Raw genomic sequence first — 24,005 nt, forward strand, 5'->3', positions numbered from 1 at the left:
CTTTTCTGCTTCAACTAACAAAAAAAGTTTATTAAAACTAATATTTAAATACAAACTCTTTGCAATAGTTTTAATAGCCGGGCACTCTATAAAATAGAGTGAACAAGTTGTTAATTGGTTTATTTTTTCATGTTGAAGAAGCCAAATAAGGTCATTTTTGATACAAGACGTCGTGCGGGGTGACTTGCAACACTCAATGTAAATCCTTTTTCAAACACGCAGATATTTATTTTTAATTTCAAGCATGTTTGATAAGTATTCTTGCTAGGGTAAGAAATCAAACTTTGAACTAGTCAAATTATATTCTTAATTTGAACAATTTTGAAATTCATTGAAACGACGTACTTTTTAGGCAAATATTGTCCCGAAAAAGATGTTAAACAGCTTTCCGTAATATAACCTGATAACATGGACTTTGAAAGCATTGAAAAAAGCGTTTTTGTCATGGAAAACAGGCAATTGAAAAATCACTGTAATTTCATCCATTTCCCCCCAGAGAAAGCACATTTTCGGTGCACTCGTACAGCTCATGCATTGTATCACACACAATATGTGAACACGTCAAATGAAAGCTTATTTATCGTAGAATCGACCAACCGAATAATATTCCACAATATTTGTCATAAAATTATCAAATTTAAGTAATTCTTACTTGGAGAATGTTATCTTAAGTTGAACCATTTGTAATCTAAATTTGAACTAAATTATTTCCATGTGGGAGAAAAAATCACTCAAAATTTGCGCTACTTTGGAAAGCCGCAATTTGGTTCCACTTTTGATTACCTACCCTACTATTGTGATATCATTTGACATACATATTTTTGCATTTGTTATTACATAGGAAACTGAATTTTGAATTTTTATATGAAAATATTTTTTTTTTTTTTTTTTTGAAGAGTGACCAGGTGGAGCTGCAGGACAGCTGATAGCAAAGCCTGGACCCTTTCCCAACTTTCCCCCTACTAGGACCAATACTCACGATGGACTAGACGATGTCGTCAACTTGAGCAAAGTGTGTAGTAATTAGCATTGGGTCGTAGTAGTTTTCAAAAATACTGTTTTTAACTTTTCCCATCGCACTAGTGTTTTGATCGAATGGAAGCTCCAAAGATGATTTGATAATTGAACAATATTTCAATAATCGAAAATCTCCGAGGTCACTGGACAACATTCAAAGATAAAAAAGGGTGTCTATGTCTATGTTAACGCCTTCACAGTACTATTCTTAAGAAATATACAAAGGGCAGAAAGAAAAAAAATGTGTCGTAGCTAATTTTTAAACATTTGATATTTCTGAAAATTATTCGAAGACAGCTACCAGAGCTAGCGTTTTTAGCCGATATGGGCAACTAGTTTTTCTGACAGCTTCCCCAAACAATATTCAGATGATATCCTCAATTATTTTATACACTGAAACCTCCATTTAAGTCGATGCATGGCTAATCGAAAATATTTTTTAACGTACAAGTAATGACCAAACCGAAGACTTTTATATTTTTTAACACTTCGCATGACAAAGGAGATTTGTCAAAAAATATAAATCTGTATAGTTTAGTCATTGCTTGCACGGTAAAAAATATTTTCGATCAGCCATGTATCGACTTAAATGGAGGTTTCAGTGTAATACATTCTGAAAATTATTTCAAGCTGATTACCAATAGTGTCACACACTTAATTCTGATTACCGAGTTCGGTATTTTTTTGACGAGATTATAACTGCTGAGCACCGAACTCGTTCAGCAAAAATGCATTGTTTACCTTTTCCATACGATTTTGACAGTTGTTTTACTGAACCTCAGTAAAATCGATTACCGAAACTACCGAGATCGTACTGCTGTTCTAATCTCGTCAAAAAAGTACCGAACAGGCAATTCAGAAATAAGTGTGCAATAACCGATGTTAGTCATTGACAGCACCAGCATCATCCCCAAATAACTCTCATATTAGTGTTAGATAACACTTTTTGAGCTTCCATTCGATATTGTAAAGAAATTTGTCAAACCCTATTTGTCAAAATAAAGTCAATAATGTATCAAATTGTGTTCCTAATTTCGCTAGTCGTCTTCTGCATATCTGTGATCATCTCAGTCCAAAGTAATATTATATCCATCGTAACCCTTTACATTGTCAACCGTCCTAAGTCCTAACTAAATTCCTGCTTTTTTTTGATCAGTGAAATAATACCGTCTAAGATATAAAAACAAAAAAGTTCAGTCAACTAAAAAATGATAATGATTATTTGTCAACTTTTATAAATTCACAAAACCCATAAAAAAAAGAAATACAAATATAAACTCCTATAATCAACAGTTTTATCTTTACCTAATCAGTCCATAATTTTCAAATTGTAATGAATCTAATCTGTAAGGCTGTAAGTCAACTTATCCTAGCGTCCCCTGTCCTGTGTACTTTCGATTTCAAGTAATGAATGATGAGTGTAACGCAGAGGCCTCCCCTACTCACTCTTGCGTTACGTTAAATTTAACAATTATTGTTAAATTGGAGAAAATTCAATGAATACAAAGATTAGGTCTATGCAAGCTGAATTATAACTTGTCTTGAACTTGTGATAAATGCACAACGGATACTCCTTTGGTTCCCATTAGCACTTACGGCCGATTCCTTCACTTGCGCTCAACTCGTAAACCAGATATATCTAGCTCAAAGTCCAAGCGGTGGTGAATAAACTGGCACTAAAGTGCTAATGGGTTAAGCCCTCCCATCGCGTCAAGATTGAATATCCAGGGGGAGGGAATTTTTATATGAAAATATTGGGCTCAAAAACACCATGTTCCTAATTATTAATTTAACGTAAGTTTTGATGTTTTTTTCTGTTCATACCATGTTCCTCTAGTCTACAACTGGTGAAATATTAGTTAAAAGACAATATTTCAGTAACAAATTTTGAAAACGACGTATAATCAATGCTACACCATTGATTATACGTCGTTTTCAAAATTTGTTACTGATTTATTGTTTTTGGACTTTGAATTATTTAGAAAATGAGTGTTGCAAGTCACCCCGTCTAGGTACAATATTTCAAAACATATGATTATAACAAAGATATTCTAATAGTTTTATAAAGTAACATGGAAATTCTTATAGCTCATTAAGTAAAGAATCCGCATATGGAATATTATTTTTGGGAAATTATGTTTTCATTCATTTGCAGACAACGATTCAGGAGTCACATTTTTGTTACTTTTTCTGACTAATGTCAAATTTATGAAAATTTTGTTGGAATTATTAGAATAAAAGTAAAAAATCGAGATAGTATTGAACTTTATAGTGCAACTGAGTTTTGGTATGTAAACGTCCGATTTTTATGTTTTGTTGATAGAAAAGAACAGACGACATCAAGTGTTGCAAGTCACCCCGTTTGACGGTAGTTCATCTCTGCCGAAGTCAGTGAGCGAGAGGCATGAGCGGAGAGTAGAATGGCCTTGAACTGCTCGAAGGATTGCTGGCATTTGTCGGTCCAATTTCAGCAGGCATCTGATTTGAGCAGGTTGTTCAAGGGGGCCCGGGACTTCTTCACCAGCATCACGATTCGACCATAGTAGTTGTAGTTCACAGCATCGAGGTAGGAACGGAGGTGTTGAACGTCTTTCGGAGATTGCATCTTGGAAATGGCATCGTTTTTGGGAGTGGTCCGGGCGGATTCCATCTTTGTTCACGATATGTCCGAGGAACTCGATCTGGGAGAGTACAAAACGACACTTTTCGTGACGTTACTGGAAACCATATCCACGTAAACGCTTGAAATTGCAGTCGTGTTCGTCCTTGGTCCGACTAGCGATAAAACATGTCGTCTAGATACGGCTTGACTCCAGAGGACAATTGATTGTACTGGAGTAAATCGCGGTGGGTACCGCGATTCCTCCTCAACCTCGACCTGCAGGTAAGCGTCAGACAAGTCGAGGTGTGTGAAGTAACGTGCTTGGACCGAGCGGATATGCACACGCCGACTATTCGAGCTGCCCAGTCCGAGAATCGAACCGGAGAAATAATACCATTGTGTTGGAGCCTTTCGGAGTTCTTCATCAACCTTGGGGGGCGCAGCGTACGCTACGGGTCACTTCGAGCAATATGAAGGGCGTGCATCAGGTACAGTTTTACTTGCGCTTTAGTACATTTACCCAGCGTGCTTCGAAAAACCCCCAGGAAATGTTGCTTGAGTTGACTCACGTATTCATCGGATTGTTAGTCTGGATGTAGGTATGCCACATTAACCAAGCTGCTGGTCGACACAGACCACAGATCGAATAGATCCATAGTATTGATTTCAAAAACATCGAGTTCAGCGCTGTTCGAGATGAAAAAGCGACCAGTTTTGGTTACATTCCTGATGATGATTTGGGTCTGAAACTCGGCTTAAAGATTGAGGTTGCCACCAGAAGCTGTTACTACAGATTCCTCCGTCAGTTGAGTGGGTTGTCGGCAGTACGACATCTGTTCAAACGACTTCGCGTGCGTCCTTATTGAAAAAAAAAACTGTGGTTTAAACATGGCAGAAGGTGCAGATGTGGAAAAACATTTGTTTGAACTGGAAGAACTGTACGACTGCCTTTCATGTGCCGGTCAAACTCTTCAAGAACCGATGAAGATCGCTATGCTGCTAAGAAGTTTGCCTGGATCCTACAGTGGCCTCGTGACGGCACTGGAAAGTCGGCCAGAGGCAGATTTGACCAAGGCCAGTGCTGAAAAATTCATTTCGTCATATCTAAATTCAATCACCTACAGCTCATTTTAGAAGCTGAACCTGAGAATATGCTATATGAAAAACTTGTGCGGCTAGACCAGTTCTGCAAGAAAGTCACGGAAAACCACTATTTTTCGAATATTTAAGGTAAATGTCACGGACTATCTTCGAAAAATGTCAATGAAATTCACGGTGATTATCATTTGGCATTTTTCAAAGGTAGTCCGTGACATTTACCTTAAATAATCAAAAAATAGCGGTTTTTCCGTGACTTTCTTGCAGAACTGGTCTAGTCGCACAAGTTTTTCATACACCATATTCTCAGGTTCAGCTTCTAAAATGAGCTGTAGGTGATTAAATTAAGATATGACGAAATGAAATTTTCAACACTGACCAAGGCATTAGTGAAGCAGAAGTTGCTGGATGAATACCAGCGGCGAGCTGAACGTAATGAGTCGGCTATGAAACTACAGTGGAAAGGACAACAGAATTAAAAAGTGTGCCATCATTGTAAGAAGCCAGGACACTTCAGAAGAGATTGCCGTGGGTTGCGATCGAAGAAAAGTGATGACAATCATTAGAAGTGGAAGAGCTGATAAAGTGAATGTGAAGCAGGCCGCTGAAAAGGTCAATCCGATCTGTTTCCCCATCGGCGGCGGTCGAAGGAAAGACTGCTGATACATCGATAGTGGCTGCTCGTGTCATATGACGAACAACCGAGCCTTTTTCTTGGAGCCTGACGATAGCAAGTGTGTTGAAGTGGTACTAGCAGACGGTTCAGTGTCAAAGTCCCATGGAATGGGTGAAGTGTGCAAAGCCGTACGCTACAAGAGATGACCTCGTGCATGCTGCTCGATGCTAATCTGCCGAAAAAATACATCTACCTTCTCGCGTAGTCGTCAAAACTCCGTACAAGAAGTGGTTTGCAGTAGCACCAACTGTAAACCATTTCCGTATATTTGGAAGATCGGCGTACGTCCACATTCTCGCTGTGAAAAGGTCTAAGTTCGATCCCAAGGCAGCGAAGTTGATCTTCGTCGGCTATTGTGAAGACTGGTAAGCCTACCGGTTCTTGGATCCGGAAACCGATACGGTGACTGTCAGTCGCGATGCCCAATTCATTGAGCAGCGAAATGGTTTCCACGAATTAGAACCGGAAAAAAGCGATGATATAGGGGATGGTGGATGGACGACAGCTGGAAGTTTCAGACAGAAGAAGTAGACTGGGCACGAGGAGCTACCTCAACGGGATCAGGCACAAGAAGTTTCGCCGCCGAAGCAACAACAACAGCCGACCGTCGACAAATAAGATGAGTCCGAATTGGAATTCTACGGCTGGAATGATCAAGCAGTAGAACAAAATACAACACAGCGAAGAGAGAAGAGGTCGACTAGAGGAGTTCACCCACGGCGATTCGACGATTTTGTAGTGAATATGGCGATGACCGCTGAAGAGGAGCCGTCGTCGTACGAAGAATCAGTTCGGAGCTCGGAGAGAGATCTGCGGAAAGCACCAATGCAAGAAGAATACTACTCGCTGTCGCTGATGGAGAATGGAACGGATGAGGAGATGGTCACCAATGTGGGATTTGCGGAGATAGCAAAATCCTCCGAACCTGACTTTAACAGTAGCTATTCCAGAGGCTATCGAGATGTTCAGGTCTCCAGGCGGGGAAACAACCCCGAGATCGCCAAAGGCGGAAAACAACCCGGAGACCCGTCGGCATTTAGATCAATGTGCTTGATCGACACGGCGGAGAAGGTGCTCGAAAAGATAATCCTTAATAGAATGCTAAGGTACCCCGAGGTTTCTTCTTCTTTATGGTTCTACGTTCCCACTGGAACTTGACATGCCTCTCTTCTGCTTAGTGTTCTTTGAGCATTTCTCAAGGTTCCAAGCCATCGTGTTCGCACAATATGTGCTCAGTAATAAATTCTGCTAGGAATTCCGAAGCTCAACAACCAGAACTATGCTGCCCCCACTCGCATAACTGTCCCATATGAATAGGAATCCCAGCAAAGATGGGACTGTTATGCGAGTGGGGGCAGTATGGCAGCTTGAAATACACTGTCGAACTACTACTGATGAGAGAGAACCTGTGGAAATATGTGAACCCAGAAAATCCACCGATAGCGATTGCTGAGACCCAACATGCGCTCATCCGGAACACAGCACCGGCGCAGTAGAAGCGTGCTGGGCCCACAACCTCTTGAAATAAAACACGGTGTGATCTGTTATCTAGTCAACCAACTAAATGATTTCATTCTGTAAACTTTAACAAAGATGTTTGGAGAGATATTTTGGTGCGAGATATATTTACTTATGTTTTTATTTTTGACACCCTGCGACAACCACTCTGGCTAACCTTGAGGCTGTGCACCTAACCTTGAGGATTACAAGTGTACTAATTCCTCTATGAAGCAATGACTAGAGCTAGACTAAATAGAAGACTGCTGATGTGCAGTAAAAGCTTTTATTAACGAAGCAGCCGAGAGTACCATTAAATACGTGGAAAGGCGTCAACGTTTGCCGGAACGGTTCGACGAGTGCAGAGCCATTTGAGAGAAAAGCACAACACAAGCGGTAATGCTGCAGCATAAAACCCAGCAGAACGTGGAACGATACACGCAACAGAGAATATAGCAGATCCGCCTCTTTCGGGAAAATGCCGCCTGAAAGGAGCTCTTCGAAGCGCACTTGAACGGCGAGGAGAACGCAGGCACGGCAACGGAGCTAAAAACTTATTATACAGCTGCCACGCTGAGGAAAGTTAGGATACCAATCACACGATATATTTGTATGTTCGCTTGTTAACTTGCTGCTACAACAACTCGTTTGAAATCCATTTCGCAGAATGTCAATTCCCATAGCGAGATTTCCCTGCATGCCGATTTCTGGAATGTCATTTTCCGGACGGTATTTATCTCTTTCCGGAACCATCATCCGTAACGCAATTACAAGAATTTTCATTTCATTTTCATTTTCATTTGAACAAAAAAGGAAATATATCCTTCGCCAAATAAATTTCCAGGAAAGAGTACATGTCAGAAAATGTCACTTCAAGAAATGACATTTCGGGAAATATAATGCGATAAAAAAAATTGGTTTGTGTAAAGTTTCGCTCACAGCGTACCTAATAATGTATACACTTTGCAAGGACTGTGATACGCACACTTACTGAAGCAAAGTCACAACGCCAAAAATACGTTCTGAAAAGCATTTACTACCACTTTTTAACTGTTGATTACCCTTATAAATGGTGGCATGTGTATTCTTCTTTCTATATACTTTTCTGATTACCCAAACTTTTGAACTGAAGCTCTATATTTACATTGAATTTGAGAGTTTAGGGTAGTTATAGGTGGTTGAATGGTAGTATTAAGGTTCGTAGTAAGATTCGGACAAGTCTATACCAGTTTTGCATTTTCCGTCTACGTTTGTACAGTGATTGAAAGCGTTATTCCGCGAAACGCGCATTCTAGCGGAGTCGACTTTTTAAAACCAACATGGATTTATAACAAGCATTGTGAAACTTTTCAAAAATAATTTTACGCCAAATAGATTGTTTTCTCTTTACATTAAACCGAATGGAACTTTGTTTTGACAAATCGAAAGGTATCAGCTTCCGATGAACTAACCGTATAAATCATTTTTTGTTTGATTAAAAATTGAGTTGCTTTATCATTTCACTTCCCGCGAAAAAAGAAGCACATCAAACACATCGGTTCTCTCCTTGCATTGCAGCTTTGAATCCAGTTTTCCCCCCACAAGAAAAAAAGAACCAAGGACCAATCATATTTACCGCTATTTCTTCCACGCGGCCGAGGCCACCTTGCCGTCTTCCAGCGGGTTTTCGTTGGCACCCAGCTTGGGAAAGTTGTTCTCCATGTAGTGCGACTGGAAGTGCTCGGTCAGATCGTCCCGGACCAGCACCTGCTTGCAGACCTGGCAAACCTCCAGCTGGGGTACGGAAGATTTGCCTTTCGGACCGGCACCGCTTTTCGGCCGGTTCTTCGCCTCCTGACAGTAGACCAGGTACAGTTCCTGCGGATAAGTGGGCGGATGGTTTCACCGTGAGTTAGTAAAGAATGAATGAATACCAGTTTGTGGACATACCTGTTGTTTGGTAATGTTCGGCAACAGGGCCACCAGCTCGGGGAAAATTTCGGCGAACTTATCGCCTAAGGCAACCTTGCAGTGTTCGTAATAGGGGGCCGGATTGTACATCCCGTCGCGGAACATCTGCGAAATGGTGCGGAACTCGGTCAGCGCTTCCGGTTTCTTCAGCGCCCGCTGGAAGTGCGTCACCAGGTTCTGTAGATAGGAGGGGCAAAATCAAAGATTAGTCACAAAGCCTAAGTGGCCATGGCCAACAATTCCAAATTACCTGATTCCTTTTGCTCGCATTGGACGGAGCCACGTAGCTGTACGCGCCCGGAAGGATGTTGTAACTTTCGCCACTCGAGCTGGTGAAGGTCAAGTTGTTGATATTTCTGGCCACGGAGTTCAAGGTTACGTTGCTAAAACCGGGCGGAGGAGCAGGAACTTTTCTGATACCGTTGTTACTGTTGTTGCTATTGCCACTACTGCTATTATTTACACTGACATTCTCGAATCCCGGAGGACCACGTTTTGGAGCATTGCCGCCGCCACCGCCGCCGCCAAGATTGGCCAAAGCAAAGTCCGTAATCTGCGGACCGCCCAGAACCGGGAAGTTATCAGACAGCGAAGCCGATTCGTTTTCCTTGTTGGGCTTGTTCTTGTCCTTGCCTTTGCTCTGCTTCGTGGGGCCCTGGTCGTTGTTGTTCTTCTTATCGTTGGCCTTTCCGGCGGAACCGGAACTCTCTCCACCTCCACTGGACTTCTTCCCGGTTAACGCATTCAAGTTAACAAAGTTGCTGTCGTCTTTCAGGTTCGGTGCCGGAACGGGTTTCTTCTTGGAAGACACGTTTGCGGAGCTTCCGTTTCCGTTGCCGCTGGAAAAGGACGACGAGTTCACCTTGTTGGCCACCATCCACTGGGCCGATTTGGGCGCCTTGCTGCCATCGCCACCCAATGTGGGGAACGCCTTGGTCGAGTTCACACTGGGCACCACGTTTTGGGTGGATTTTTTGGTCTCCTTTGGGGGTGCCACGGTGGCCACCTTGGACACCGCACTGGACATCGACACGTAGCCGTCCACCAGGGAACGGTGCTTGGCGGAGATCGCATTCAGATTGACCATTCCGTTGCTCGTGGTATCGGTGTCTTCCATGTCGGAGTAGAGATCCGCTTTCTTGTTGCTGGATTTGTTGGTTCCTGTAAAGGGAGGAATGTAAATGCGGGAGCGCGACATTTGGCATACAGTCATTTGGCATAAAGTTAGGCGCTGTCCATAAACTACGTAGACTCATTTTTGGTCATCTCAGTACCCCCTCTCCCCCCCTCGTAAACTATTGTCCATACAAAATTTTCTAAATTTATCTGGCGCGTAGACTTTAGTCAAAAAACCACTCCCCCCCCCCCTACGTAGTTTATAAACAGGCCCTAACTTGGCATAACTATCAATAGGCATAATCGACATTTCGTATAATAGTGTCCATTATTGCAAATGACCGTTATGCCTAATGCCTCAGACCCGATGTAAATACGGGTTATGCCACGCCAAGTGTACGATCGCCATCGACCATCACGTATTTGAACGAAATTTAGCAGAAATATATTTTTGAATGAAAAAAAAAACATATTTTGGTGCCGATTGGATCACCCCTCGGCTCATGGCAGCACCCCTCGACCGTCTGATTTTTTTAAGTAAATCGCTCATGAAATCCATAACAAAATATGTCCTAATACAGCGTTGCCAAATGTAATTTTCAATTTTGATTTTAAAAACATTGATTCCATCGTGACTGACGTTTTTTGATCGAAAAAGCTTAACTCTCTATAGCAAGAATGAGAAATGTCACAGAATTTCATAAAAAAATGTCATGACATTTTTAAATTTCCACCATTTCCCGTGTAAATTTATATCTTCGAGCATTACCAACTGATAATGCATATTAGTAATGGAAAGTTAATGGTATATTCGATAAACATTTCTCACTAGCGCTAGCGAAATTTGCAAATAATCAAATGACATTTTTATGACATTTCCGATCCCTGTTCCAGAGCAATTTGCGCCATTATCGGAATACACTTAGGTCTTTTTTTTACACGGGGGATACATACCGTGTAAAAAAACCGTGTTAATTCGGGATTTCTATAAAAAAATAGCGATATCTGAAACTGTCCTCATCTTCCGAGGGTTGTTTTAGAGAGTTCGAGTGGAAAGGGAATAGAGTAAGTGTAGCAAGGGTGGGTTCTAGGGGTTGGTAGAGGAGGAGGGCAAGGGATGGTTGATGGATTTTGGGGAGAAGAGTGCTTCTACTAATGTGCAACATTCTATAGGTCTGTGAAACATGGTTTAGTAGAGAAGTTATGTATTTCTAAAAATGTTGAAGCTCCTCCATAAACTCTCGCGTATATAGGCATCAAGATCTACAAGCGCAATTAATAGGTTGTTGATACATACATGATACGGTGCAACATCCTACAGGTCCGTGGAGCATGGTGCTATAGATAACTAGTTTTAAAGATGTTCTAGGTTACCCAAGAACTTCCGCGATTGAAGGTTTTAATATTAACGAGCGTAATCGGTGGATTGTTATTACACCACTAATACGGTGCAACATCCTACAGGTCAATGGAGCGCGGTTCTACAAATAACTAATTTCCCAAGATGTTCTAGGTCATCCAAGAACTTCCGTAAGTAAAGGACTGAAGATCTACAAGCGTAATCGATCAATTGTTGTTACATTACTGATACAGTATAGCGTCCTACAGGTCCATGGAGCAACTTTTTGTGTAGAACTAATTTCCGAAGATGTTCTAGATCCCCCAAGAACTTTTGTGAATAAAGGCCTTAAGATCTGAAAACGTACTCAATGGATTGTTGTTACCTTCTGATACAGTACAATTAACATCCCATAGGTCCAAATAGCATTGTTCTGCGAAGAACTAGTTTCCAAAGATGTTTTAGACCCTCCCAGAACTTCTGCAAATAAGGGCCTTAAGATTTACAAACGTAATCGATGAAGTTTTGCTACATAACTGATACGATGTAATATATTGCAGCTCTATAGGGCATGGTTTTGTAAATAAATAATTTCCAAAGATGTCCTAGGGCCTCCAAAAAATGTTCTCGAGAAAAGGCCTCAAGATCTACAAGCGTAATCAATAGATTGTTGCTGCATTACTGATATGTTGTAACAGCTTACAAGTCCATGGATCATTTTTCTGTAACGAACTGATGTTCGAAGATGTTATAGGTCCACCAAGAACTTACGTGAAAAAGGCCTTAAGATCTATAAGCGTAATCGACGGATTTTTGTTACATTACTGATACGGTATCGGTATCCAAATCCAGTCACAGGAAAAAATCCGGTACAAGTCCCAGGAGAAATCTCGGAAAGGAATTCCTGAAAGACTTCTGACAAAAACTCTTGAAGTTTTTCCAGGAGTAATCAACGAAAGAATCCTGGAGTAATCCCTGAAAAATCAGATTCAGATTGCAGGACTGACTTCGCAGAGATTCTGAAACGAAAACCTGGCAGATTTCCGAGGTGGCGTTCCGTAGGAATTAGGAATTGAATTCTCAAAGTTCAATAAACGTCTGAAATTTTACCATAAAGTATATCAGATTAATTTCTTCAATAATATTTAGTGCTGGTACTGTAGCTCCCAAGAAAAATATAAATTAGGCAACTTCACATTATACGAGATAGTTACAGCATTAGTTTTGATTTGTTTGAAAGTGCCAAATTTCGTGCACGGGTTCCAAATTTCGCTCACTCTAGAAGACGTAGAATTCGCCTAAATGTGTTAATTTTCAAAAGGTAGCATACTCTAACAATACCAATGAAACCATAACGTGGAGATAAAATCGATGCCTGTGACAAAATATGAGTGAATATTTGCTGTTTCCCATGTTCGTCCCGGATGTTTACATTAGGATTTCAAAAAATTCTTCTGTAGTTTTAGTGGTTATTATTTTCGATGATTGGTTTGCTTTTAAATTGACATCTTAATTAAACAATATATTGTTTGCTATTTGAATCAAATGTTCACTAACTTTACTGATGGTCAGTAATGTGAATCAATCCATTTTCGTGATTGTAGCTTTTTACCTTTCTATTATGTATCATTAATAGTTACATTCCTCGGGAGGTTAGTTCTAGTAAAATGTCGTCTTCCATATTTGTGTTCTGGCAATAAGGCTTATGCCAATAATTTTCATGAATGAAACTAGCGACTGTAAGCTACTACTTCCAATGTTTGGATAAATAAAATCTTCCTGAGCTTACTTAGTATTCCCATATTTATAAAATTGTTTATTTTTTCTCACTTTCTACGTAGTTTATGAACAGTCCCTAGCTAATTTTAAACCAATTAAAATTGTTTTTAGAACTATTATTAATAACCGAATCATGCGATGGCTACACGTACATATGAACCTCTAAAACAAAGTTATAAAAACCTGAATTAATCCACCTATGGTGAACAGAACCCTTCTTACACTTATTAAAAATATTGTTGTATTATTCGTATATATGATTGTGAGTTTTGGTCATTCTAGAAAATATTGTAGATTTGGCATCAAGTTGATTGCTTTCCATAATAGAATCATCGACCATGGGCTCAACTACCAGAAATGACAGCCAGAATCTCCTAGAATCTTGTATGGAATGTTTGAACAATAGCTTACATATTCTGGAATACTGTATCTCTTGTTTACTGTCAATCTATTAATATTGTCTATTCGGTTGGAATCAAGACAGACATTCAATCAAAAACTGCCATTTTCTTGGCACACAAGTGTCGCAACTGTTTCGCATCTAGTGCGCTGTGTTGCTGACAGCAACGGGAAGGATGCGCACTACTTTTGACATAATTCAAAAACGTCGCAAGTCGGGTCGCGTCGCGACTTGATTGAGCGACGTCCGGTTTGGTGGCGGCCCGACAATACATGGGTAAGAAAATCATCGAGATACAGCTAGTATAATAATAAAAACCCGATTTAATCCACCTATGGTGAACAGAACCCTTCTTACACTTATTAAAACTTTTGTTGTATTATTTGTATTTAACATATTTATTTTGTGTGATGGACCAAAAGTTCTAGAAAATATTGTGGATTTGGCATCTAGTGAATTGGTTTCCAGAATAGCATCATGGACCATGAACTAAAGTACAAGAAATGCTAGACACCTTCTAGAATCTTGTATGATTTTTTTTAAAAAATAGCTTACATATTCTGGAATATTGTATCTTTTGTTAACTGCCAAAAGATCTTGAATCGATTTGCAAATGGATAAGAAAATCAGCGAGATGCACTTTGTCTAATATCTCTTAATCAGTCGGATAAATTAGCTCCGAAGTACTTGGTATTCATGGTATGGTGTAAAAAGGACAAAAATGACATATCTACTAAGTTAATCAGTTTTGGCATTAACTAGTTATTTTGGCTGTCCGGTTCTTGCATTTTTCCAACAATATATAAATTCAAAGCTTTCATTTAACATATTGTTAGTTTTCATAAAATTCCTGTGTATTTGTAATTTGTTAATTATAATTATGTTGAAAACAATAACCTGCTAGAATACACTTTGTATGAGATCAGCATAATTTATTGAAAATAATTTCCCATAGACTGGTGAAAAACTAATGCAAGATAGCAAGTGAATATAATAATAAAAAAGAATTTATTGAAATACTCTTCGTAAGATATCTCAGTAATCAAATGTCGAATCGAAATAAAATTTCAGGGCATTATACAAAGATATTGTAGCTTTCATTTGGTGCTTAGAGAACCCAAATCGGTTGACAGCTGGCTGAGATATTTATTATGGTACCCTTGGTCCAAAATCTCTCAAAAAGTTAACCTGTATTACTCCCAAGTACTCTTTGAAAGATATCTCGGTAATCAAATGTCCAATCCAAATGAAATTGTATGGGGTTCTACTAGAATGTTGTAGCTTTCATTTGGTGCCAGGATAACCGAAATAGGTTGACAGACGGCTAAGATATTTATTATTATACAATTGGTCAAAAATCTCAAAAAGTTTAGTTGTATAAATCCTAAGTACTCTTCGAAAGATATCTCTGTAACCAAATGCCCAATCGAAATAAAATTTCTGGGTGATCTACTAGGACGCTATAGCTTTCATTTGTTGCCAAGAGAACTTAAATCGATTGACAAACGGCCGAAATATTTATTATGATACACTTGGTCAAAAATCTTAAAAAGTTTAGAAGTATGACTCATAAGTACTCTTCAAGAGATATCTCGGTAACCAAACGTCCAATCGAAAAAAAATTCAATAGCGTTCTACTAGGATGTAGTAGCTTTCATTTGCTTCCAAGAGAACTCAAATCGGTTGACAGACGGCTGAGAAACGTGCGTGACTTTTTTTGTAACGCACATACACACACACACACACATACACACATACACACACACACACATACAGACATTTGCTCAGTTCGTCGAGCTGAGTTCATTGGTATATGAGACTCGGCCCTCCGGGCCTCGGATCGAAAGTCGGTTTTTCGAGCGATATTTATACCCTTCTTATGGGTGTAAGAAGGGTAAAAAAGTAATTTATTGAGATTACTCCCAAATACTCTTCAAAAGAAATCTCGGTAACTAAATGTCCAATCAAAATAAAATTCAATTGTACGAGGATGTTGTAGCTTTCATTTGATGCTAAGAGAACCCGAATCGGTTGACAGACGGCTGAGAAATTTATTATGATACATTATATCAAAAATCTCTCAACAGCGTATATTTTATTACTCCTAACTACTCCTCGAAAGATATCTCGGAAACAAAATGTCCAAACGGCATGAAATTCAATAGCATACTACTAGGATGCTGCACCTTTCATTTGCTGATGAGAGAACTCAAATCGATTGGCACACGGCTGGTCAATTAATTATGAGGCATTTTTCATAGACCTCTTAAAAAGTTAAGTTGTATTACTCCAAAGTACTCCTCAAAAGATATCTCGGTTACAAAATGTCCAATCGGAATAAAATTCAAAAGCATTCTTCTAGGATGCAGTAGCTTTCGTTTGGGGCCTTAAAAACCCAAATCGGTTGATAGACGGCTGAGAAATTAATGGTGATACACTTTGTCAAAAATCTCTAAAATAATTAAGTTGTACTACTCCCTAGCACTCTTTGAAAGATATCTCGGTAACCGAAAGTCCAATCAAAAAAAAAATTCAATAGCGTTCTACTAGGATGTAGTAGCTTTCGTTTGGGGCCTTAAGAACCCAAATCGGTTGATAGACGGCTGAGAAATTTATGGTGATACACTTTGTCAAAAATATCTAAAATAATTAAGTTGTACTACTCCCTAGCACTCTTTGAAAGATATCTCGGTAACCGAACGTCCAATCAAAATAAAATTCAATAGCGTTCTACTAGGATGTAGTAGCTTTCATTTGCTTCCAAGAGAACTCAAATCGGTCAACAGACGGCTGAGAACCGTGAGTGACATTTTTTTGTAACATACACACACACACACACACACACACACACACACACACACACACACACACACACACACACACACACACACACACACACACACACACACACACATACACACACACATACACACACGCACATACAGACATTTGCTCAATTCGTCGAGCTGAGTTGATTGGTATATGTGACTCGGCACCGCGGGCCTCGGATCGAAAGTCGGTTTTCCAAGCGGTATTTATACCCTTCTTATGGGTGTAAGAAGGGTAAAAAGAGTGCGCGAAATTAGGGACCCATACAAATTTTGGGTTCCTAATTTCACCAACAACATAAATGTTGAAACAAAACAAGAAAACAGCATTTTTAAGATTTTTTATTGCGATTAACGATTTTTTAAGATTTTATATTGAATTGAAATAATCAAACATAAATTGGAATATTTACTTTTGCTAGAGATCGAAATACTTGTTCGCTTCCGTGAGTGTTGATTTTCTCGTATCTCTGAATACGGCACCTACTATTTGCATACATTTGCAATTTATTTTTCAATATTTGACATACCGTCAAGGCGCCATTCACCGTGGGGGCTCCATTCACCGTGTGCCTTCGAATATTTTTTCATTATTTCCATATTATGATTGAATGATATGACAATTTCCCTTCAATTTCACCGTTATATTGTACAACATTGTATTGGTGAAATTGAAGGGAAATTGTCATATCATTCAATCATAATATGGAAATAATGAAAAAATATTCGAAGGCACACGGTGAATGGAGCCCCCACGATGAATGGCGCCTTGACGGTAAATCAAATTTTTCATTTCTTTTTTTTTTTGTGAATTGTATTGAGATCAAATGTAGTTTTGAGGTTATAGGAAACTTTTGATGATTCCGCTGTTAATTAGATAATAATGCTCTCAGATGTCAGGAGTTAACGAAGTTTGGACGCGCACGAAATTAGGGAACCCCACGGTACGATAGATTTATCTATAACAGTGGTCAAGTTTTGGTCCGTTTAAATGGTTAGCGATATCGGGGATTCCGGATCAGTGGATTCCGGAGATAGAAAAACTCAATATACGAGCAGAACTTTTAACGGTATTCCGAGAAATTTTGGTAAATATATCGAATGATTGCATTTCTGGAAATTCCTGCAATGAAAATTATATGGATGCTTTGTAAGAAAACATAGACTTATTTCAGCAATTCTCATGGTAATTATTGTTTAATTCGGATGTGTGTGTTTGATTCATTCAGAGTTTTCTTTTGTGATTCCTCCAAGAATTTGAATTTCCTTCAATAGTTTCCCATGGAGTGTTGTATGGGATACTCTAATTGTTTCTTTAGGGATTTCTACAAAACTACTTTCGATAATCTTCTAGGAGTTCATCCTGGGATTTCTCCAGAAATTTCGTCTGGTTTTTCTCCTAGAGTTCTACAAGAATTCCTTCTGGCATACTTGTGAAAATTTGTTGTTCCAGTATTAGCGGTAGACTTCCATCAGGATTTTTTTCTGTAAATTTATCCGAGATGCCGTGGAAATTCTTGAGTGAGATACTCGGACTTTCTCCATGATATCTACTGCAAGAGTTCACTGGGAGATCATTCAGGAATTCCCCAAGAAGTACTGCAATAGGCCAATAGGACACGTTCGGTATAGTACTAGATTTGTAGTAATGAGCTGAATTTTTGTATAGTGAGAAATTCAATTCTCTGTTTCTGCAATGAAATGGTGCAAAAAGCGTGGGTATTATGATTCCTTGCCTAAGTTGATGCTGTTTGAGCAAAACTTTGGATAACTATGTTGTTTATGTTGCAAGAAATGGAGGAAACAACAACACTGTTGCCCAAAGTTTTACTCAAACAGCATCAAATTAGGCAAGGAATAATACCCACGCTTTTTGCACAATTTCACTGCAGAAACGGAGAATTGACCTTCTTACCATACTAAAATTCAACTCATTATTACAATTCTAGTACTTCGCCGATCTGTCCTATTCGCACTCTTTCTTCAAACAAAAGATATTTTCTTCCATTGCAGGATACCACGCGAGAAAAATAATTTTCTTCGAGCAAAAAGTGCGCCTGAATTCGAATGCAGCAATAATGCAAGAATTTTTCCGGAAATTCCTTCAGGAGTTCCTCGGTAATTTCTCCAGGAGTTACCCTGAAATTCCTCCAGAAGTTCCTCGTGAATTTCTCATGAAAATATATGGGAATTTTTCGGAAATTCCTGAAGGAGTTCTTCGAGAATTCTTCCAGAAGTTTTTTTTTTTGGGAATTCCTCCAAGAGTTCTTCGCAAAGTTCTCCAACAGCTCATCGGGAATTTGTCCAGGTCTTCCTTGAGAATTCCTTCAGGAGTTGCTCGGGGATTTCTCCAGGAGTGCACTGGGAATTCCTCCAGAAGTTTTCCGGGAATCCCTCCAGAAATTCCTCGAAAAGTCCTCCACGAGTTCCACGGGAATTCCTCTAGGAGATCCTCGGCAATTCCTGCGGGAGTTTTTCGGAAATTCCTCCAGAGGATTCTCAGGAATTCTTCGGGAATTCCTCCAGGAGTTTCTCGGGAAGTCCATCAGAAAGTTTTCGGGAATTCCTTCAGTCCTCCAGAAGTTCCACTGGGACTCCTCGAGATTTCCTCGAGAATTCTCCTAAGGGTTCTTCTGGAATTCTCCTTGCAGTTCCTCCAGGAGTTTTTGGAGGAATTTCTCCAGGTGTTTCTGGGGAATTCTCCAGGTATTCCGCATAAGTTTCTTCAGGGTTTCCTCGGAAATTTCTTCGGCAGTTCCTTTGTGATTTTTTTTTTCAAAGAATTCCTCCAGGAGTTCCACGGGAATTCCTCCCGGAGTTCTTCGAGATTTTCTCGAAGATTTCTTCGGGAATTCCCAGCAATTCCACCAAGAGTTTCTCAGGAATTTCTAAATCTGTTTCTCGCGAATTCCTCCAGCAATTCCTTAGGTTTTTTTTTATTGAATTCATACAGAAGTTCCACGGGAATTTCTCCAGGAGTTTCATGGGAATTCTTCCTGAAGTTCCTCGGGAATTCTTCCTGAAGTTTTTCGGCAATTCTCCCACAAGTTCCTTGATAATTCTTCCAGAAGTGCCTTTGATATGTTTCGATAGTTCCGCAGGAATTATTCCTGAAGTTTCTCGAGAATTCTTTCAGAAGTTGCTCGGGAATTCTTCCGGAAGTTTCTCGGGATTTTTTCCAGAAGTCCCTCGAGAGTTCTTCCAGAAGTTTTTTGGGAATTCTTCCAAGAGTTGCTCGGGAATTCTTCCTACAGTTTCTCGATTTTTTTTTCCACAAGTCATTCGAGAATTCTCCCAGAAGTTCCTCGGGAATTCTTCTAGGTGTTCCTCAGAAATTCTCCCACAAGTTTCGTGGTAATTCTTCCAGAAGTCCCTCGGATATTTTTCCAGGAGTTGCTCAGGAATTATTCCTGAAGCTCCTCGGGAATTCTTCCAGAAGTTCCTCGGGAATTCTTCCTAAAGTTTCTCGGGATTTTGGAGGAATCTCAGAAAAAAATCCCAGAAATCTCTTAATGAATCCATGAGTTCCATGAATTTTTGAATAGTCTCAGAAAGATTCCCTAAAAGAATCTTGGGAAAAATCCATGAAGAAATGCCTAAAAGAATTTTGGGAGGAATACCGGAAAGAATGCCGAAAGAAATCCAAGGAGAATCTTCAAGAGAATCCCCGAAGGAATCGTGGGAGGAAACTTCATAGGTCACCCTGGAAGGATCAATGAAATAATCATGGGAGGGCTAAACGAATGAATCCTGGGAGTAATTCCAGGGGGAATCCACGAATAAAGCATGCCAGAAGTTCCTGAAGCATACCCGGTAAACAATGCAGCAAAAACTCTGGAATCTGTTACGGGTATAAATATTTGTACCATAATAAGACAGAATAATTGTTTAATATGTTCACAGTTCATTATTCGTGTGTTCTTTGTGTTACATGTTGAACAACTTGTAAATATTCCCCTTGTAGTAATTAACATTTATAGGGTTCTGGTAGAATACAGGGCCATGAAGTGCGCAATCTTATTTCGATTGCCAACGTTCAGGCCATTTCGGGCCGCGATAAAATACTAGTGACGTAAACCTTTCCCTGGCACAGACTTCAAGTCATAAAACTGTAGTGAAGAAACCCGAAATGGGATACCCGATTAGGATTAGTTTTCCTAGACAAAACCAAGCTATGAACACAGCAACAAATGCTGTGAACTAAAAGGCATACTGCCAACTAATATACAATTCCAGGATGACTGATGGAGCCAAACAAGTTATCCATCTGGATAACAGGGCACATTTATATTATGTGTTATGCTGCGTCCATTTGTGATGTTCCTAAGCACAATCTTAAAAGGAGTCCCTTTGAATATTATGGAGGAATTCCTTAAAGCATCCCGGAAAGAACTATGAGAAAATTCCTGAAGAAAACCCATGGGGAATTTCTGAAAGAATCTCAGGAGGAATCTCGAAAGAATACCGGGATAAATTCTGTAAGGAAATCCGATAAGAATCAATTAAGGAATGACGGGAGAAATTGCTTATAGAATCCCTGAAAAAAAAGTTCTTCTGGAAACCCCGAAGGAATCCCTTCACATGAATCTCGAGAACAAAAGAATGCCGAAAAGAATCCCGGAAGAAATCCCCAAAGGAATCGCAAGAAGAACCCTGAAAGAATCCCTGTATGAATCTGGAGGAATTTCTTAAGAAAACTTGAAATATCAATGAAGAACTTCTGGAAGGAATCAATGAAGGAATCCCAGTAAATATCCTTGAAGGAATCTCGGAAGAATTTTCTGAAAGAATCCCGGAATGAATGATCTAATAAATATCATGATGATTTCCTAAAGGAATTTAAGAAAGAATTCTTGATCCATAAAAGAATTGTAGGAGTAACCAAGTAAGTAAGTTCCAGAATCTCTGAAGGAATCCAGGGAGAAATCTCTGAAGAAGTCCAGGAGGAATCACTAAAAAAATCTCAAGAGGAATACCTGGCTGAAAGTATGCCTTAAGGAATCTCGGGAAGAAGCATGAAAGAATCCCTTAGTTGAGGAATCCTTAAAGACACCTGAGTTATGAATGAAGAAAAAACCCGAGAGTAATTAATGATGATGGCATTTTGGGGAAAAAATCCGAGAGGAATCGATGAAGGAATCCCGGGAAATATCCCTGTAGGAATCTCGGGAAAATTGCCTAAAGAATCCCAGGAAGAATCAAATCACGAATCTCATGATGACTTCCTAAAGAAATTCAAGTAAGAATTTCTGACGAAATCCTAGAGGAATGCTAGGATAAATCCCTGAATAAACCTCAGAAATAATAAATAAAAGCATTCCGGAGAGAATTCTGAAAGAAATCCCGGTGAAATCGCTGAAAGAATCCCAGGAAAAATGCCCCGAAGAAATTCTAGAAGGAATCCAAAGAACAAGTCTCTAAAGGAATCCGGAGAGAAATGTCTGACGAAATCCAGGAGGATTTACTAAATGAATCCAGTGGCGTCTCGTAACCTCACTTTTTACCTGTTCAACGACCCTAAAAGTTGCATTTGGGAGAATTCTGGATCAAAACCAAATTGAAAATGGGCGGAAATGGATATTATCGTAATTTTCTACATATTACAAGCCAAATTGTTGTGAGAAATCAAGAATTTGCATTTGTTGAACAGTTTGATTTGAGGTTAGGGAATCGCCACTGAATGAATCTCAAGAGGAATGCCTGAAAGAATGCCGGAAGGATCCCAGGAGATCCTCTAAAAAAATTCCGGAAGAAATCAATTAAAGAATGTAACAATAAATCCCGGGAGGAATCTCTTAAGAAATTTTCGGATGAATCCTCGAAAGAAAATCTGAGTGAATCTTGGGAAGAATCCTTAAAGGACACCCGGTAAAAATCAATGTTATCAATGTTATCAACGACGGAGTTCTAGGGGAAATTTCTAATAGAATTCTGAAGAAATTTCGGGAGAAACGTCAGAAAGGGATCCTAGGAAAGCTGAGGAATAATCCGTGAAAGTACCCGGAAGCAATTCAGAGATATCAGTGAAGAAATCTTGGGAGAAATCCCAGGAGGAATCTTTAGAAGCGTACATGAAAGGATTCCATGAAGAATCCTGAGTCAAATACTGAAAGATATTCCAGGAGAAATCCAGGGAAAATTTTATTAGTATTTTTCTTGAGATCTTCTATGAATCTTTGCAAACTTGTTTATGATTTCCTTATTATCATCTGATGATGATTCTTACTGCAATACTTTGAAGATCCTCGCTTTGGATGACTGTTTTGGCAATTTCCGTAGAAAGAACGCCTTCTTGGAGGATTTTCGTTCATATTGTAGGTGATTTATTTACAATTCCCTCGGTATTCCTCCAGAGAAACCTTCAGAAATTGCATGTATGCCTCCATGTATTTTTTGAACGTTCTTCCAGGATTTCTCCCAAAGATGCCTTTAAGAATTTCTCTGAAAATTTCCCTTAGAAACTACTATAGAAATTCTTTCGGAAATTTGTCATGAGATTTTTGTATTATTCTTTAGCTACTTCAGGAACTCCTCCAGAAATATTTTCAGAGACTTCTTTAGTAGTTTATGCATTTTTTTTACCATGTCGGTACGGGATCTTCAGCGATTATTCCTGAAATTCATCAAAGGGTTCCTTCGGAAAATTGTCTCAAGTGAAGAAATTTTTAGAAGGTATCTTTTTGGTACTGCTCCTGCGGTCCCTTTAGAAATATCTCGCGGAATTCCTTCAGAGATTTCTCCAGGCATCTTTTAGATATTCCTTCACGGATTTTACAGAAGAACTTCATGAAATTACAAATACTGAATAAATTGTTCAAGATTCCCCAAAGGAATATTCCTGGAGTTACATCTGGAGATTCTAAGAAAAATGTTTAAAACTTTCCTGGAGGGTTTTTTTGAGCAAAATTCTCTGAAGCAATTTCCTAAATAATCTTTGGATGAGTTTTTAAGGTAGTTTGTAGGAAAAAACCTGGAGGAACTCCCCGAGATGGCTCTGGAGAAATTCCTAGAAGATTTTTATGAGAAAAAAAAAACCTGATATAAATCGTTGGGGGAGTTTCTGGAGGAACTCCTGGGGAATACCTGATGGAACTGCTTGAGATAGGAATTCCTAGATGAATTTTATAAGAAACTTTTGGAAGAATTCATAGAAAAAAATCCTGGAGGAGTTTTCGAAAAAAAAAATCCTGAAGAGATGCCTAAAAGACACTCCTGAGGAATTTTTGAAGTAAACATGGAAAAATTTCTGCAGGAATGCTTGAACTAATATCTCTAGGATTCCAAGCAGAAACTGCAGACAAAGCTATTGAAGGATTTCTTCAATAAAACCTTATGGACAAACTCCTTACTAAAGGGATTCCTGCAGAATGTTCTATAGCAAACCCTGGAAGAACTACAGGAGATACTTAGGGATGATTTCTTAAAATAATTTCGTGCAAAATCTCTGAAAGTAGGTATAAGTGGACAAAAACTCTGAAACATTTTCCTAAATAATCGCTAGAGTAATTTTAGGATGAAATTCAGCAGAAATGTGAAGCAAATCTGGAAGAATTCCTGAAGGAATCACTAAAATATATTTCTAAAGAAATTGAATTTAGGCATGTCTTAGGGAATGCATGGAAATCTGGAGAATTCTCTGAAGTAATTTCATGAAAATTTGTTAGTGATGTTCCTGGAGAAACGTCAAGACATAATTCCGGAAG

The 24,005-nt window shown here is 39.2% G+C and overlaps 1 protein-coding gene across 1 annotated transcript in view; it reads right to left on the minus strand.

Moving 5' to 3' along the window:
• Window positions 1-7,906: 7,906 nt before the first annotated feature.
• The window catches only part of LOC109409922 (E3 ubiquitin-protein ligase ZNF598), a 42,998-nt gene continuing 26,899 nt past the window's right edge, over window positions 7,907-24,005 (minus strand). The window contains exons 4-6 of the mRNA XM_029870340.2: window positions 9,091-10,001; window positions 8,820-9,017; window positions 7,907-8,747 (exon numbers count right to left, since the gene is read on the minus strand). Of these exons, the coding sequence (XP_029726200.2) occupies window positions 8,508-8,747; window positions 8,820-9,017; window positions 9,091-10,001 (1,349 nt within the window). The 3' untranslated portion in view covers window positions 7,907-8,507. The remainder of the gene's footprint in view (window positions 8,748-8,819; window positions 9,018-9,090; window positions 10,002-24,005) is intronic.

This window comes from Aedes albopictus, chromosome 2 (genome assembly GCF_035046485.1).
Source record: "Aedes albopictus strain Foshan chromosome 2, AalbF5, whole genome shotgun sequence".
NCBI classification, from domain to species: Eukaryota; Metazoa; Arthropoda; class Insecta; order Diptera; family Culicidae; genus Aedes; species Aedes albopictus.